General features: G+C 56.4%; 2 protein-coding genes across 10 annotated transcripts in view; both read right to left on the bottom strand.

Moving 5' to 3' along the window:
• Positions 1-13: 13 nt before the first annotated feature.
• On the bottom strand, positions 14-5,557 carry HK3 (hexokinase 3). Of its 3 annotated transcripts, XM_054642932.2 has the most exons (19): positions 5,254-5,556; positions 4,976-5,128; positions 4,808-4,856; positions 4,568-4,730; positions 4,105-4,253; positions 3,829-3,960; positions 3,442-3,721; positions 3,172-3,355; positions 2,851-3,006; positions 2,508-2,741; positions 2,115-2,419; positions 1,898-2,037; positions 1,639-1,758; positions 1,455-1,550; positions 1,233-1,332; positions 927-1,110; positions 699-854; positions 314-547; positions 14-186 (listed from the first exon to the last, which is right to left on the bottom strand). In XM_054642932.2, the coding sequence occupies exons 1-19, from the start codon at positions 5,349-5,351 to the stop codon at positions 45-47; spliced, it is 3,075 nt and encodes a 1,024-aa protein (XP_054498907.1). In that variant the 5' UTR covers positions 5,352-5,556; the 3' UTR covers positions 14-44. The 3 variants fall into 3 exon arrangements, with proteins under 3 accessions (XP_054498907.1, XP_054498908.1, XP_077042527.1); XM_077186412.1 differs by lacking the exon at positions 14-186 and having other exon boundaries at positions 353-547; positions 699-765; positions 5,254-5,557; XM_054642933.2 differs by lacking the exons at positions 1,233-1,332; positions 1,455-1,550; positions 1,639-1,758; ... (10 more) ...; positions 4,976-5,128; positions 5,254-5,556 and having other exon boundaries at positions 699-765; positions 927-1,090.
• A 642-nt stretch (positions 5,558-6,199) lies between these two features.
• UIMC1 (ubiquitin interaction motif containing 1) overlaps positions 6,200-14,749 on the bottom strand; it is a 39,753-nt gene continuing 31,203 nt past the window's right edge. For 2 of the 7 annotated variants that reach the window (XM_054642876.2, XM_054642878.2), the window contains exons 10-13: positions 10,560-10,638; positions 8,924-9,044; positions 7,122-7,185; positions 6,200-6,698 (exon numbers count right to left, since the gene is read on the bottom strand). In XM_054642876.2, the coding sequence (XP_054498851.2) occupies positions 6,445-6,698; positions 7,122-7,185; positions 8,924-9,044; positions 10,560-10,638 (518 nt within the window). In that variant the 3' untranslated portion in view covers positions 6,200-6,444. Of the gene's footprint in view, positions 6,699-7,121; positions 7,186-8,923; positions 9,045-10,551; positions 10,639-14,749 lie in introns of those variants that run through there. The other 5 variants (XM_054642882.2, XM_054642883.2, XM_054642884.2 and 2 more) reach the window with 5 other exon arrangements.

Genomic DNA, 14,749 nt, shown 5'->3' with positions numbered 1-14,749 from the left:
CAGAAGCTGGAGATGCAGACCAAAGAGCTTTATTGGAATGGTGACTATTCCATGGCGTTGGCAGCGCGATCGGCCACAGCTGCTACGAGCGCGGCCCCTTTCCCTGAGCCATCCTCTGATAGCATGAAGGTCACATTACAATTGGGTGCCAGGTCCTTCAGTGTCGTCTGGAGATTGTTGGAAAAGCTAGGCAGGATGGAAGGGGAGCGTGAGGACTGATGCTCCCACCCTATACACACCATGCCTCCCACCACAGACCCCTTCATAGGGCAAGGATGGCCCATGGGTGCCTGCCACCCCTGGCCTCACTCACCATGGGTGCAGCTTGTACAAGGTGCCATCCACCCCAACAGTGACAGACAGTTGGTCCACGCCTCGGTTCTCCCGCATCTTCTCCACCACAGCAGCCAAGCCAGCAGCACAGAGCTGGGCCGCGCGCAGGGACACGGTCTGGCACACCTCCCGCATCAGCACGCAGTCCTCAAAGCTGGCATCGAGCTCCAGTTCGTTCAGGATGGCCCGGATCTGCCGCAGGGCCAGCCCATTGCTGTCCGGACCAATGCGCTGTTAGCAGCATCCCCATCCCCATCACTGTACCCATCACCCTGTCTGTGCCACATCGTGCAGCCTGGCTCCTTACCTGGTGTTCTGATACCCCCACCCTGGGTTCAGGGAACCCATAGGAACCCAACACTCACAGCTCGATGGTAGAGAGGAACTTGGTCTTGAAGATGTCCTTGGTCTGGAGTTTGGGGCAGGGTTTGCCTTGGAACAAGAGTTCTTTCTCTGTCATTACCAGCAGGATCTGACGCACGATCTCGCCCAGATACATGCCACTGATGAGCTTCTCAAACCTATCCAAGGCACAGCCTCAGCTAGGCACAGCCACCCGCTCCCACCCCCTCTGCCCCAGGGCCCTCACCCACCTCTGCTTGCCCGGGTTGATGGTGGTTTCATCCACCACCTGGTCGAAGTGGGTGAAGAGATGGTCTAGGCAGCCGTTGTCCCCAAAAGCCCCCCACTCCATGTTGATGCACATGCGGCCCTGGTCCCCCTCCACAGTGCCCACGTTCTTCATCTCCTCCATGTAACAGGCATTGGTCCCCGTCCCTGCAGGCCCCATGCTGGTGTCACCCCCATAGCAGGTCTAGTAGAGGCATGTGGCTATGCCATGGGGGGTAGAGGGGTGGTGAGGAGATGGGGAACCTCCTGGATGCAGAGGTGCTCCTCACCCACAATGAGGCCGATTTCACATTTGGGGTCATCATAACCACAGGCCATCATGGTTCCCACTGTGTCGTTGACCAGAGCCACCACCTGCATCCCTAAGTGCTGCCAAATAGGAGATGGAGACACATGGTCTAGTGGCATCCAGACACCTCCTGGGGCGGACAGTGCCTGAATGCAGGTCCCTCTACCCTGGGGACAGGGACAGGCCACCAGACATTCCCTACCCGTTTGCGCTTGGCAGCGTCCCGCAGCAGCTGGACAACGTCCTGTCCCACGCAGCCTGAGGCGCTGAAGCCTTTGGTCCAGGTCAGCAGCAATGCCTGCAACAGTGGCCAGATCAGGGGCCAGGGCAGCAGGACACATCCTGGGGTCCTTCCCACCATCCTGGTGCTGGAGCCACCCCCTCACCTTATCCAGGCCCACTTGCTGGCAGGGGAAAGAGAAGGTGAAGCCGAGAGGCAGCATTTGTGCTACCAGGTTCTGCTTTGTCTGGAAGTCTATGATGCAGTCGATGATGTGGTCGAAGAGCTGTGGATAGTGAGCATGGTATAGGCTGGGGCAATGCTGGGGGGCCTCTCCCAGCCCCATCATGGCCCCATGGAGAGCAAGTAGAGAGGCAATGCCCACGCCCTTGCCCCAGCCACTGGTCACAAGTCCTCAGCCTCACCTCCTCGCCACTGCCCTGCATGATGCCAACTGGGATGACATAGATCTCGCTGGCCATGGTGATGCCATCCTCTGTTATGCGCACCACCAGCACACGGAAATTGGTTCCCCCCAGGTCCAAAGCCAGGAAGTCGCCTTTCTCTGCAGGGAACCAGCACAGTGCATTAGCAGGGCCACAGCCTCCTCAGCACCCCATTGCCAGTGTCCCCGTCCCTTACCAGTGCCATCAGGTGTGTGAGTAACGTAGGTGGGCAGCATGCGGACAGAGGCACTGGGATTGGTCTCCTTACCCAGGCCCCGATCCATCTCCTCCCTCATCAATGCCTGGACTTTCACCAGGTCATCGCGGCTGAGCCGTAGCGGGGCCAGCACCTCATCCACCGCATGGCGCTGGGCTGCCAGGCGCAAAGCCACGGCTGTCACCATGGCCGCCCCCCTCCCAGAGCCATCTCTCGAGGCCAGGATGGTGGCCATGCACTCAGGGGCCAGTAGCCTTGACACACTCAGCAAGATCTCCTCAAACCTGCCCAGGATGAAGAGGATAGCATGGGCTGGGTGTGAGGCATCCCACTGGGGTAGCACCCCACTGGGAGCCCTGTGTTCCTCCTCACCTGGAGTAGCCTGCGAACAATTCTCCTTCCACCCCCACATTGACCATCAGCGACTCTAAATCCCGGGTCTGGCACATGTAGCTGAGGATGGCAGCCAGCCCAGTGGCGTGGAGTGTGGCAGCACGCCCCACCACTGCCCGGCAGATCTGCTGCATCCGGCCGCAATCCCGCTCGCTGGGCTGTAGCCCCACCGCCTCCAGAATCCTCCTAACTTCAGTTATGCTGTCCTCATTGCTAGAAGGCAGATCACAGCAGCAACCTGCAGGTTCACCAGCCCGCAGCCAGGAACACCCATCCATCACCCCCCATGCTCCCACCCAGCTCCCAGTCCTCAGACACTCACTTGACAATCTCCAGAAGATGCTGCGTTGTGAACACTCCCTTCTCCTTCAGGACAGCAGCATCGGTCCCAGTGAACATAGCTTTCTCAGCAGTCAGGGCAATCAGCACGTGCCTGACAATCTCCCCCAGGTACAGGGTGCCCACCATCTTCTCAAACCTGTGTTTGAGCCCACATGGGAGTCAGTCGTGCCTCCCTAGCAGCACCCCTTGGCCCTTTAAGAGCACCCAGGAGCATTTCAGGGGAATGAGTGCTCCTCTTGGTGGGGCCTGACATGCTCAGGGATAGATGGGGAGCCTGTCCTTTCTGGGGGAGAAAGAGCACCTCTTTTCCCCAGGGTTGGAAGATTCCTCATCCACAGCTTGATCGTAGGGTGTGAAGAGGTCATTCAGGGTGCCATCATCCCCAAAGCAGCCCCACTCAGTGTTGACACACATCCGCCCGCTGGTCTCATCTGTTGTTTCCACCAGGTACGCCTCGGCCATGAAGCAACAGTTGGAGCCCTTGTCTGCAGGAGTGATGGGGCTGAGCACCAGCACGGCCCCCCAGCACCCACCACCCACTGTCATGGCATGTGCCATGCCCAGGTCTCACCTGCAACCATGGCGACCTCACAGGCTCTCCCCTCCATGCTGCAGGTCATCATGGTGCCCACGGTGTCATTCATCAGGGCAACAACTTCCACATGGCGGGACTGGCTAGGAGCAGCAGATTGAGAGGATTTCCTGCTCTTAAACCAACCGCCTCCCCCACTGGCCTCCCCCTCCTTATCCGGCCCAGCCTGCTTATCGATGGCTGCCTGCAGCAGCTCCACCACGTCCTTCCCCACCACGCCACTGCAGTTGAAGCCCTTGGACCAGGAGAGGAGTTCTGCCTGTGGAGAAAATGTGGCAGAGCCATTGACCTCTGGCACCAGGACAGTTCCTCTCCCCACTGTTGCTGTGCTGTGGTCACAGCCTGGGACAGGGCTCTCCCCCTCACCTTGTTCAGCTGCGTCTGCCGGCAGGTGAAGGGGAACACAAAGCCCAAGGGGAGGCATTGCTCAGAGTCGGTGTCAGAGCTGGTGGTCTCAGACAGGAACTGGGTCACACATTGTGCAATGAAGTCAAAGAGCTGCAAAGTCATGACTGGGGGTAAGGACTGCTGGCCTTGCTCAGTACCCAGGCTGTGAAAGGCAGCCTTGAGCTCCAACACCAGTGCCCTCTGTGATGCTGGGCAGCCCGGCACCAGCCACCCTTTGCCATGGCCTCCTCATACCGCTTCCCCCTCGCCCTGCGTGATGCCCTCTGGCAGGTCATAGATCTTGTACATCATTTGAGGGCTCAAGTTTCCATCTCCGTAGAGGGTCACCAACAGGGTCCGAACCTGGCTCTGGCACAGCTCCACCACCAGAAAGTTGCCTTTCTCTATGGGGAAACAGAGACAGTGTCAGGCAGAGGCCTTCCCTGTGGCAGATCTCTCAAAATCTGCTCCTAGCCCTGTCCCAGGGACTGTCATTGACCCATGGGGGAAGCTCCTGAGAGCCTGAGATTCTCAGAGGGGCCAAGGGAACAAGCTTCTGGTTACTGCCCCTGCACTGGGGAGTGGCAGAGAAGCTTATAGATCCCATAACTGATCCAAGAGTGGTTTATCCCTCCCCAGCATCCCCAGGGTCAACTCCAGTGAGGTGTGCAGGGCTGCCGGTAGCAGAACAGTTCATCCTCAGGCTGGGCTGCCTTACCAGTGCCATTGGGAGTGGAGCAGATGTAGGTGGGCAGCATCCGCACTTTGGCCTGTGCATGTGTCTGGCGGCTCAGCCCCTTGCACATGTCCTCTATCATGTGGCCCTTCATAACATGCAGCCTCTCCAGCGGGATGCTGAGTGTTCGCAGGGCTCGTTGTATCTGGGGATGGTGCATTAGGGCAGAGGTGCAGAGACTAAGGGCAGGGAACTTACGACTGGAGCAGGGATGGGCCTTACCGGTGTGCTGTGGGAACTATCACGGCGTTGGTTCAGATTGCCCACTAACCTGCATGGAGGGAGGTGGCATGTCACCCACTGAGCTCTGGCCTGCAGGACAGGACAAATGCCTGTCCTAGCCCAGGCACACAGTGGGGCTGGGGGGCCTGTACCCACTTCTACTCCCACCTGCTGTCTATGTCCATGGTCATTGAGGGGTCCATACTGTCGTCCTTGTGCAGTACCTTCACACTGCCTCTGCGGTCGTGGAGGAGGAGGCTCTGCCCCATCACGGTCATAGGGCCGAGCGTGGGGGCGGAGGAAGCAGAGGGTCCCCACGACCTGCAAGAGGCCAGAGGCTGATGTTTCTCCCCTGCAACAGCCTGAGGGATCCGGGGAACCTGTCGGCCCCTCCCCGGCCCCACAGCAGTCTCCGCAGGGCAGGAGCCGCTCACCGGCCCACGTACCGGCTGTCCTGCTCCTGCGCGCCCGGGCCTTGGTCTGCTCTGTCCGCCCCGCCGGGCCGGCCATTTTGGGATGTGGGCCGGGTGCTGCGACTGCCCATGGTGGCGAGGCAGGGGCCGGTGTTTGGGGCCGGTGTTTGGAGCCGGTGTGGGGCCGGGGCCGGTGGTGGCCGGGGCCGGTGTAGGGGCCGATGGTGGCCGGGGCCGGTGTAGGGGCCGGTGGTGGCCGGGGCGGTGTGCGAGGCCGGCGGTGGCCGCGGCCGGTGTGAGGGGCCGTTATGGGGCCGGCGCCCGTGCCGGCGCGAGCGGGGCCGTTGCCGGCGCCGTCCCCGTGGCAACAGCCGCGCCCCGGCCCGCCATTGGTCGGCCCGCTGCGAGCCGGCCCCGCCGCGGCCAATGGGCGGCGCCGCTCCGGGCCCCACCCGCGTGAGGGGCCACTCCCCGCTCCGCGCTCCCGGCCGGGCGGCAGCGCCGTTTAAAGCCCGGGTTTAATGAGCTCCGCACCAGCTCGTGCCATTAATTAGCCATGGGGTCGCCCTCCCCGGTTCCCCGTGAGGATGCTCTCGGGGAGCAGATCCCTCTAAGGCCCCGTGCGAGGCAGGCAAAGCCCCGCTGCCCCGGGGAGCGGGTGTACGGCCGAGCCAGCCGGGGACAGGGAAAGCACCAAGGACACGGGGACACCGCGGCCGTGGCTCCTCCGGTCCTTGCATCCGCTGACTGCGGCTGTCAGCTGGCACCAAGGTGCCCTCTGCCCCTCCCGGCTGGGAATGTCAGTGCTGTGCTGCTGCACAGAGCACAGGACACTGCAGCCCTCTGCCCCGAGCCCTCCCACCAACCCCAGCTCCAGGAGAGGCCCCTGGCACTGTGATTTGGGACCCACCGTCTGCTGCTTCTTCTCTCCTCCCTCCAGTGCCCTCCCATTCCCCAGAGAAAGCCAGCACAGCTCTGCCGTGGTGCTGCAGTTTCATAAAAACATACATAAATATATTTCCATTTCTGTAAGAGAGAGCAAAGCTGCACAGGCACCTATAAAACACGCAGTCACTTCTCCACCCAGCGCTCCCAGCACAGGTTGTATAAAACATATAAAAGGGGCACAGGAGACAAAGGCTGCAGGTGAAGCAGGGGTACAGTGCCAAGAAGACCCTCGCTGCGGCACAGGGAGCGGCCGGGGGTCCCTGCAGCATTGAAGCCTCAGAACTTGTGCCTTCTCCGGCGGCGGCCTCTGGGCCGTTGCTGGCTGCCTGCATGGAGAGCCGTGCACGGCTCCGAGTCCACCACGCCATCCATGGCTTCCAAGGAGATGCCAGGTTTCACAGGGGAGCCATGGAAAGGAAGGTGCTGAAGGGAGATGGGGCTGTCTGCTGACGGCTCCCCAACAGCGGCTGAGAGTGTGGGAGAGGACTGCTGGTCTCCTAATCCAGTGAGGGGAGTCCCCGTGTCAGCACCTGCAACAAAAGCACACATCAGCCCTCCTGTGAGCCACGGGTGCTGCCAAGAGCACCTCTCCCCCCTCTTCTCCTCCTATCCTTGGATCCATGAAGGGAAGCACTGGTGTGCACACAGGGACAGCAGAAGCCTCCCACATCCCCCAGGAAGCTGGACGTGTCTTGAGGCAATGGTTCAGAGTACACCCCCATTCCTGCAAGGGCTCTGGTGTGGGTCCAGTGGGCACTGGCAGGAATGTGTGCAGCCAGCTGGGGAATGCTGACAGCCAGCTGAGCCCACAGCTCCCTGCTCTGCTCAGAAAGAACAGACCCTTCCAAGGGGAATTTACTCTCCCAGAACAGCCCAGGCCAAGCCAGGACCAAAAGGTGAGAGCTGGGAAAAGCAGCCCCAACCCAGCCAGGCTGGAATAGAAAGTTATCCACCTTTGGATTTGCTCTCCGAGAGCTCCAGCATCCTGAGGAGTCCTCTCTCCTGCCTTCCAGTGTCCTGCCAAGGAGAGGAGAACAACCATCACAGCACTGACACGAGGGACCCTCTTAGCCAGGATGGTTCCCCCAGCCCTCAGGGTCAGGCTGGGCACAAGAGGGACTGCTGCCACCCGTGGGAAGGGCACTGCTCTGTGCCCAGCCCAACTGGTGCTCAAGCAGAGGCAGCAGAGAGCAGCTAATCAAGCAGAACCTGGTAAAGAGGGAGGCCAGGGTACAGGATGCCACTCCCAAGCCCAGCCAGCAAGCACAGGGCTGTGATAAAAGGGGGCATCAGGGGCTCTGACACCACTGGAACACATCCCCCAGCACTGCATGTCCAAGGGCAGACTTGTCCCACTCTGTCCAAGGGTATTTGGTGCTTGGTGCTGGAGGGAAGGGCCTTCCTTCAGGGCACAGCCAGACAGGGAACACACTTGTGTCCTGTCTCTGCCCCTGGGAAGATGCAGCCATGCTGGTCACACATGCTAGGGGAAGACCACTTGGCCTGGCTGCTTTGAGCCTCACTGGCCCAGCAAAGTCCCCTCTCCTGGCTGCTCTCTGCCCCCAGAACTGCTCTGGAAGGCACTGGCATCTTGGCTGTGGCATTGGTGCTGCAAATCACCCCAAAATGGGCCATTGCAGGAAACTGCAAGCCCAACTGTGCCATTAGGAAGCTTTGCAATGGCCCAGCCAATGCCCAGACTTCCCCAGTGAGCTGCCACTCCAGTAAAAGACAGGACCAGAGGTAACAGAGCCTTGCTGAGCCTTCCCAAAGAGCCCCCTGGCTTCAGCATCTTTCCCCCATGAAACACCTGTGCCTGCTTGCAGGACCCACACACCAGCCAGCTGTGGGGCACAGGGACCCAAAGAGCCCCCACAGAGCTGGTCACATGCAGGAGCAGCCATGCCCTGCAGTACTCTGAACCACACAGTGCTTGGCTGTATCCCAGCCAAAATCATCAACCAGAAATCTCATCATTTGCATCTGAATCCCCAAAGGGCTGAGGTCTGTGATGGATTTAAGGGATTATACAAAACTAAGACATCAAGTTGCATCTTCATGCCGTGAATCACATTTCTGAGCACAGGCAAAGCTGCAGCACGAGGCTTTTGCCTGCAGGAGCCAACAGGAAGGCCTGGAAGGACCCTCTGTGCTCCCCTGGGACTGCCACGAGCAGGAAAAAGCACAGTGGGGGCTAACACCTGGTGAGTGACTGTGAGCCAGCTGCCACCCACACTCCTGCCTCCCACCTCCTCTAGCAAGGCACAATCCCCACGCCCAGCACACCTCCAGCACACTCACTCCCCCACAACTCTCCTGGGACGCCGCTGCTCGCTCCCAGCACTGAGCAACTTCCCCTGCTCTGCCTCTAAAGCCTTCCCCATGGGAATGGGCCTGTGGATATCCAGAGAGGTTTGTCATGCTGATGCTGGCCTCCCCTCCATCGACATTCAGCAGAGGAAGGCTGCAGGACTGAGGCTGTGCTGGCTGGCAGCAGGACAACCCTGGCTGCCTGCCCACTGGAGAGGCTGCTGGCAGCTCTGCTGGATTAGCTCACCCCTGGGACTGCTCCGTGCTCCCACAGACCGTCGTGGGAAGGAGGGCAATGAGTTCTCTGTCCACAGCAGCCCACAGGGACAGGCAATCCTACACCAGGTCAGCTCATCCCTGCCAGCCAGGGAACCAGCTCCTGCTGCCAGCCCAGCCCCAGACCCAGCACAAAGCAAAGGGGATGGTGTGCAGGGTGGCCCCTCACCTTGGCTCTTCGCAGCCTCCTGGTTCCCTGAGCTTGCCTAGCAGCCTGAAGGCAGCTGTCCACGTGCCTCTGATACTGCAGCAGTGGCACCAGTGACTTACAGAGGTAGCACTTCTCACACCTGCCAGGCAGCAAAGGACAGAGCACTGCATTAGGATTCACCCTGCACCGGGCTCCCAGACACCAGCAGTGACTCCTCTCCTCCAGGCCATGCTGTGGAGAAGATGTGTCACCAAATCCAGTCTCACCCAGTGGGGTCAGGCCAGCACCAATCTCAAAGACTGAGTGATTATCAGTTCTCCCTGCCTGCTCCTCTGTATCCTGCTGCTGCAGCAGCGGGACAGTAATCAAATCTGCTCATCTAACTATCTCAAACACCACTGATTTTTCCCCAGACATAAAGCACCCTGTCAAAATCTACAGAAATGAAGTGTAAGGGCTTTGCAAAGGGGAGTTAAATTCTGCCTGAAAAGCAAACCAAGTGTGTTAAATCAGAGAGACATTTTACCAGGGCTGGATGAACTTGTCTGACTAGTAAATCAAGCCTTTCTCTGCACTGTCTCCATTTTACATCATGCCATGCAGGGAGGGGAATTGCAGAGCACATGCTCCTGCTGGGGGGTTGGCTCAGCTTGTTTCTCAAACCCCCTCGTTTGGGTGGAAGATGCTCAGGCTCACGCAGGACAACTGAGTGTTCTTGGGAAGAAGATTATTCTGGGTGAAAGGAGATGAAGGTCAGGCATAGATTTACACAGCTAGACTCGCTTCCACACCAGCTCTCAGCAGGGACTGAACCCTGCAGAAGAGGACACTGGCTGCTCAGGAGGGAAGCCGCATTCAGGAATGGACTATCTCCAAGAAGAGACAAAGCCCCCAGGGACCAGCCCCAGCAACATTGTGTTCAGTTTGATAGTGGTACTCTCTGAGTGAAACACCCCAGGCTCTAAAATGCATATGGAGAGCCCCCATCGAGCAAAACTCTGCAGCACTTTTTCCCGTATTTTCTTTCCAGTCAGTGCTGATTACCCAGATAATGTGTCTAAACAGAAGCTGTCCTCTCTATAATTAGCCTAATTCCATTAGTGATGTTGCCATCCACTGTTTGTAACAGCAAAATTGCTTCCATAGCAGGGATTTTACTGTCAGATCCTCTCTTATGATGCTTTGTGTGGGTGGCAGGAGGAGGGGCTGCATGGAGAGAGATTAAACAAAGCCACTGCTATTCTGAAAGTCTAATTTAATTAAGAATATCACTACAGGTGCCATGTTGACAGCCTCCATGTCCTGGCCTCTTCTTTTCGTGGGGTTACCAAGCCAAAACCTCCCATCAGAAACTGGCTGAGTTAGCACCATTTTAGCTACAGCTCCCCCCCAGCAGCCATGTGCCCCTGACCCGTCATGGATTGGGCTGAAAGGAAATCAGTGCAAAAATAAACAATCTGAGAACAGCAAATTCCTCTTCCTTCAGTTTAAATATAGCCAGTACTGCAACAAGAGGCACTGAGGAAAAGCAATTTCTTAGGGAAACACTGTTATAAGGCCAACGACCAGCATATGTACAGGAATAAAGACAACCATAGTCAAGCTAGTACAGAAGCACTGAAATAATCTTGGAGGAGCAGGCATACCTACTTACTTGTCAATGTCTGAGGATGGTGGGCTGCTTTTACCACTGGCAGCTTTATTTCTTGCCTCTCTCTGACGCCGGGTGAGCACTGGAGGAAAAACAGAAAGGGTTAACAAAAAGGGTTACTACCAAACCATCCCTACATCATGCTCAAATGCACCAAGTTTCCATCACTTCCACTCAAAGCTGCAGCAGAAGTGATGGTAGAGGTGAAGAAGCAGTGGACTGGGACAAGCAGGGTTTTCTTTCCTGCAGAAGAGGTTGCTGGACAAGTGTCCTTTTTTCCTGGGGGGATACTGAAAAATTTACCTTTCCCAGACTGGGGAGCCAGCTGACCACTTCATACCTAATTTGCCAGAAACAGCTGGATTAACAGTCTGTAGTTTACAGGAATTTCAGAGCTGATGACAGCAGTGTGATAGCCTGAGAGCAGCGTTACCCAGCTGCTCTGGCAGCACAGCCCAGCTCCCTGCCAAGCCAGGCTCCCGTGCCTGCTGCAGGATGGGACAGTGCCAGCTGTGGGCCCAGGGGAATGCAGAGCTGAGGCAAGGGCTCTGCAGAGGCACCAGACCTTTGATAGAGAGCCTGGCTGGGAAGGGACACAGCTCACACTGGAAAGGGAAGTGACAACAATTAGCCCACACTCATCACTTTCCCACTGCCCATGTGAACCATGGTGGTGTTGTGCACAGACAGCCCTGGCAGTCCCCTGGATGAAGATCTCCAGCAGGAGCAGTGCTGCTCTCCAGAAGCTCCAACACATGGGTAACCAGTGAGATCCCAGCTGAGCAGCTGGTGATGGGCCCAACCATTTCTGTTCCCCCAACAAGCCCCAGCAGCCTTTCCCAAGTGGCTCTGCAGGCATCTGCAGGGAGCACGTTGGAGTGTTGTCCCTTTCAGTTGAATTCCTCTCAGCGTATTCCTGTTGACATACCACCAGCAAAGATCCTCAGGGAACATTTCAGATAGCTTAGCTTGCTTCACCAGGGACGTTCAAGACTCCAGCTCCAAAACAGATGTCACAGTGAGCGCTCTCAGGCATGCTGGCTAAGGGGACAATGCTAGGAGCTGTTTTATGGCTTGGTGATGCTGCTTCCCATACTCAAGAGGACCAAAATCTGACTCCAAGGTATAGACACAACAAACCTGTTATTGTTAGCACGTCATCTGTGATAAAGAAAGCGAAGCACAAAATTCTGTGCGGAACAAAGAGAATTCTCCCGAGTTTTAGCAAAACCCCATTTCTAGAATGTTGGGCAACCCCAATATCTATCCACAATGCAACAAAGCCTTTCCTTCAGCAGCAATCACCGATCTGCAGCTACAACCAGCAATGCACTGTGAAGTGCTCAGAGCTGTTGGGGCTGATGGGAGACAACCACGCTGAAGAAACAAGCTCAAGGCTTCCTGAGATGTGGGTATTGTCTCCTAGGCGATGACTGATACCAACAGCTCATCGCTCACAGGAACTAAAGCAAACGCCTCTCTTCAATATAGCCTGGCCCAGATTTGAAGTGGCAGCCTGACTAGGATGACTGGTAACAATGGCCACCCTCCAGGCCATCCAGCCTCCCAAGAAGCCAACCAACACGTGTGTTTGACAGCGTGGTGAGAACTGCTCTCCAAGTCAGCGTGTGCTCGTTAATATTCTTTAACGAGCCTTGTACACCAGCTCAGGTGTTAATCACTTCTATTTTCTTCCAAAAGCAGTGAACACATCTGGCATAATGGGCCCATTAGAGATGTCTGGGACTAGCTCTGCAGCTGCCCAGGAGGAGACCCTCAGCTGCAATGCTGGAAGAAGCAGCAGAGGAGAGAGAACAGGGCCAGCTGGTGGAACAACCCCTGCCCCCAAGAAGAGGGTTCAGACACAGGAAAATACTTGCCACAGGCAAAATCCCCACCACAGAGCAGTATTGACTGCTTGTGTGACAGGAGCCTTGTAACTCTCCCAGATGCAACGCTCTTTGCTGGGTCAGGCATATTCTGTGGCCCAAGAACAACCTTTTCCCTCGCTTGGCAATAATTCTAGTTGACAAGTCATTCTTGGCCTGTTTGGCTCCAGCATTCACCTTGGGGAAGAGCAGCAAACCCTGCCCAGTATGGCCTTGCTATCAGCACACTCAGCCTGGGCGCCTCCAGGGGCTGCCAGGTCTGGCTGGCATGTGGAGCAGCAAGGTCAGAGCCCCTGAGCTCCTCACCTTCCTGCTCAGCCCACCTGCAGTCTGATCCACCAGCTCCCTGTGCTCACTGCCAGCTGTGCCACTTCCCTGCAGGATCCATCAGTGTCTGGCTCATGGCATCTTGTCCCTTCTCAGAAGCCACACAGTTTTCCTCTGCACCCATTTCATTACTCTTTCTGCTGTATCAGTGCCATTTCTACTGATGTGAAGAGCTTTTTAACAGCACCAGTGCTGCTGCTGAGGACTGACAGCCATGTCAAGACTGCATTTGAGCCTTTGGGAGGAAGGGATATACCAAATCCTCATTTTCCTGGGCTCGCTTGGGAACTGAGAATGCTGGATGGATGTAGATGGAGGGTGAGAGACATTGAGTATGTCACAATGCCCAGGAGTATTTGCTGTACTCAGCTGCAGCCAAGACTCCCTTCCAGACTGAGACCAGTGGATCCCTGCACTGGCAGCAGCAGTGGGAGACAGATGTGGTGACTCCAGCAGAGCCCTCTCACACAAGTGAGCCCCTTCAGTTGAGTGCATGAAGAAAGAGGGAGCTGGCACAGAAATTCCACAGCTCCATTCATTCACTTGGAATTAACACCAGTCACTGAGCTGGAAACCCAGGGCCTCAGCCCTCCCCAGCCTGGTACAGCATCAGGCTCTTCTTTTTATTTACTCAGATCACAGGAAAGTGGAAATTCATGATAAGATTTTCATGCTGCCCAGGTACGTGGTGGTCTGGGCATCCAGCCAGGTTGACCATGTACGTAGGGGAAGCAACTGTAGCTCATCTTGCCCAGCTGCTCATTTGAAAACCTGCCCTTAGATATCAGCCAGACTGAGCTGGCCTCCTGAGACCTAAGACTGAGACACTTTGGTGCATGATTATAAGAAGGAAGAAGAGAAGTAAAATGAGCAAGACCCCATCCTTTTGTAGTATTAAAATGAAAACCACTGACAGCTATAGTTTGCAGGACTGCAATTCCAGAGACATCAGGAGTAAGTCTAATTAATAAATCTGAAGACAGACTAAGAACCCCTGATCCAGAGCACCAAAGGAAAACTGAAGCCATTTTTTCTTAACAGATCAGGGCACGGCTTAGAGGGCAGAGCTTTGACTTCCTCTCACACAAGGCTGTTGCTGTGCTCCTGAGGAAGTCAGCAGCCAGCCAAGAGCACACAGTGCAGCAGCACCAGAGAACAGCCTCTGGACCCACACAGGAGCTGGCATTTGCTTCAGAAGACAATTCTCTCACATCTTTTTTCTCCCCGTGCATTAGCTTTACCTGTGGATGTTGTGCTAGTGGTGGATGCCAAGGTAACAGCCCTGGAAACAGAGTCCTTTTGTACCTGCACAGCTGTGCCAGGCCACTGTCTGGCCTCTGCTCAGAGCTGAACATCATCTCTGCCTATTCAACCCAAATCCCACAGACTGGCCCAGCACCTGAGAGCCCTCTGGGTGCATTTGCCTTCCAACAGCTGTTGGAAACTGGCCTGAGGTGCCCCACGAGCCAGAGCCCCACAGGCAGGCAGGATTCTGCCCGAGCCTGGGAAGCCCATGGTACTGCAAAGAGTCTGGGTGCAAAGAACACAGGTGTCTTAGACTGTTATGGCTAATAGAGCCTGGTCTCTACAGGGAAAATACTAGAATAACTGGCAATAGAAAACTCAAATTACTGTGATTTTGTCCCAGACCCATTGCTCTGCTTACAGCCATTATTACAGAGCAAAATTCCTTTTATTCCAGGCTGGTTTCCTTACAGGAGGATTGTTCTGAACAAGCCAGAACAGCAGAGTAGCAATTCCAAAATAACTACCCTTACAAACATCCCCAAGGAGACCAGCCTGGAAGCAGAATGGAGAGGCCAGCCTTGAGCTCTGTCCTGCTGAAAGCCAACGCCAAAGAAAAGAACAAATTCCCTTGCACTGCCAAAGACTTCAAAGCCTTTTCCTGATCACAGTCGGGATTCCCCAGGATCAATGGATACACTCACAGTCCAGCCACACCAGGGACCAGAATAC

Source organism: Agelaius phoeniceus, chromosome 15 (assembly GCF_051311805.1).
Source record: "Agelaius phoeniceus isolate bAgePho1 chromosome 15, bAgePho1.hap1, whole genome shotgun sequence".
In the NCBI taxonomy this organism is placed as follows: Eukaryota; Metazoa; Chordata; class Aves; order Passeriformes; family Icteridae; genus Agelaius; species Agelaius phoeniceus.
Note: the sequence above shows the minus strand (reverse complement) of the source record. Positions and strands in the feature narration are given on the sequence as shown.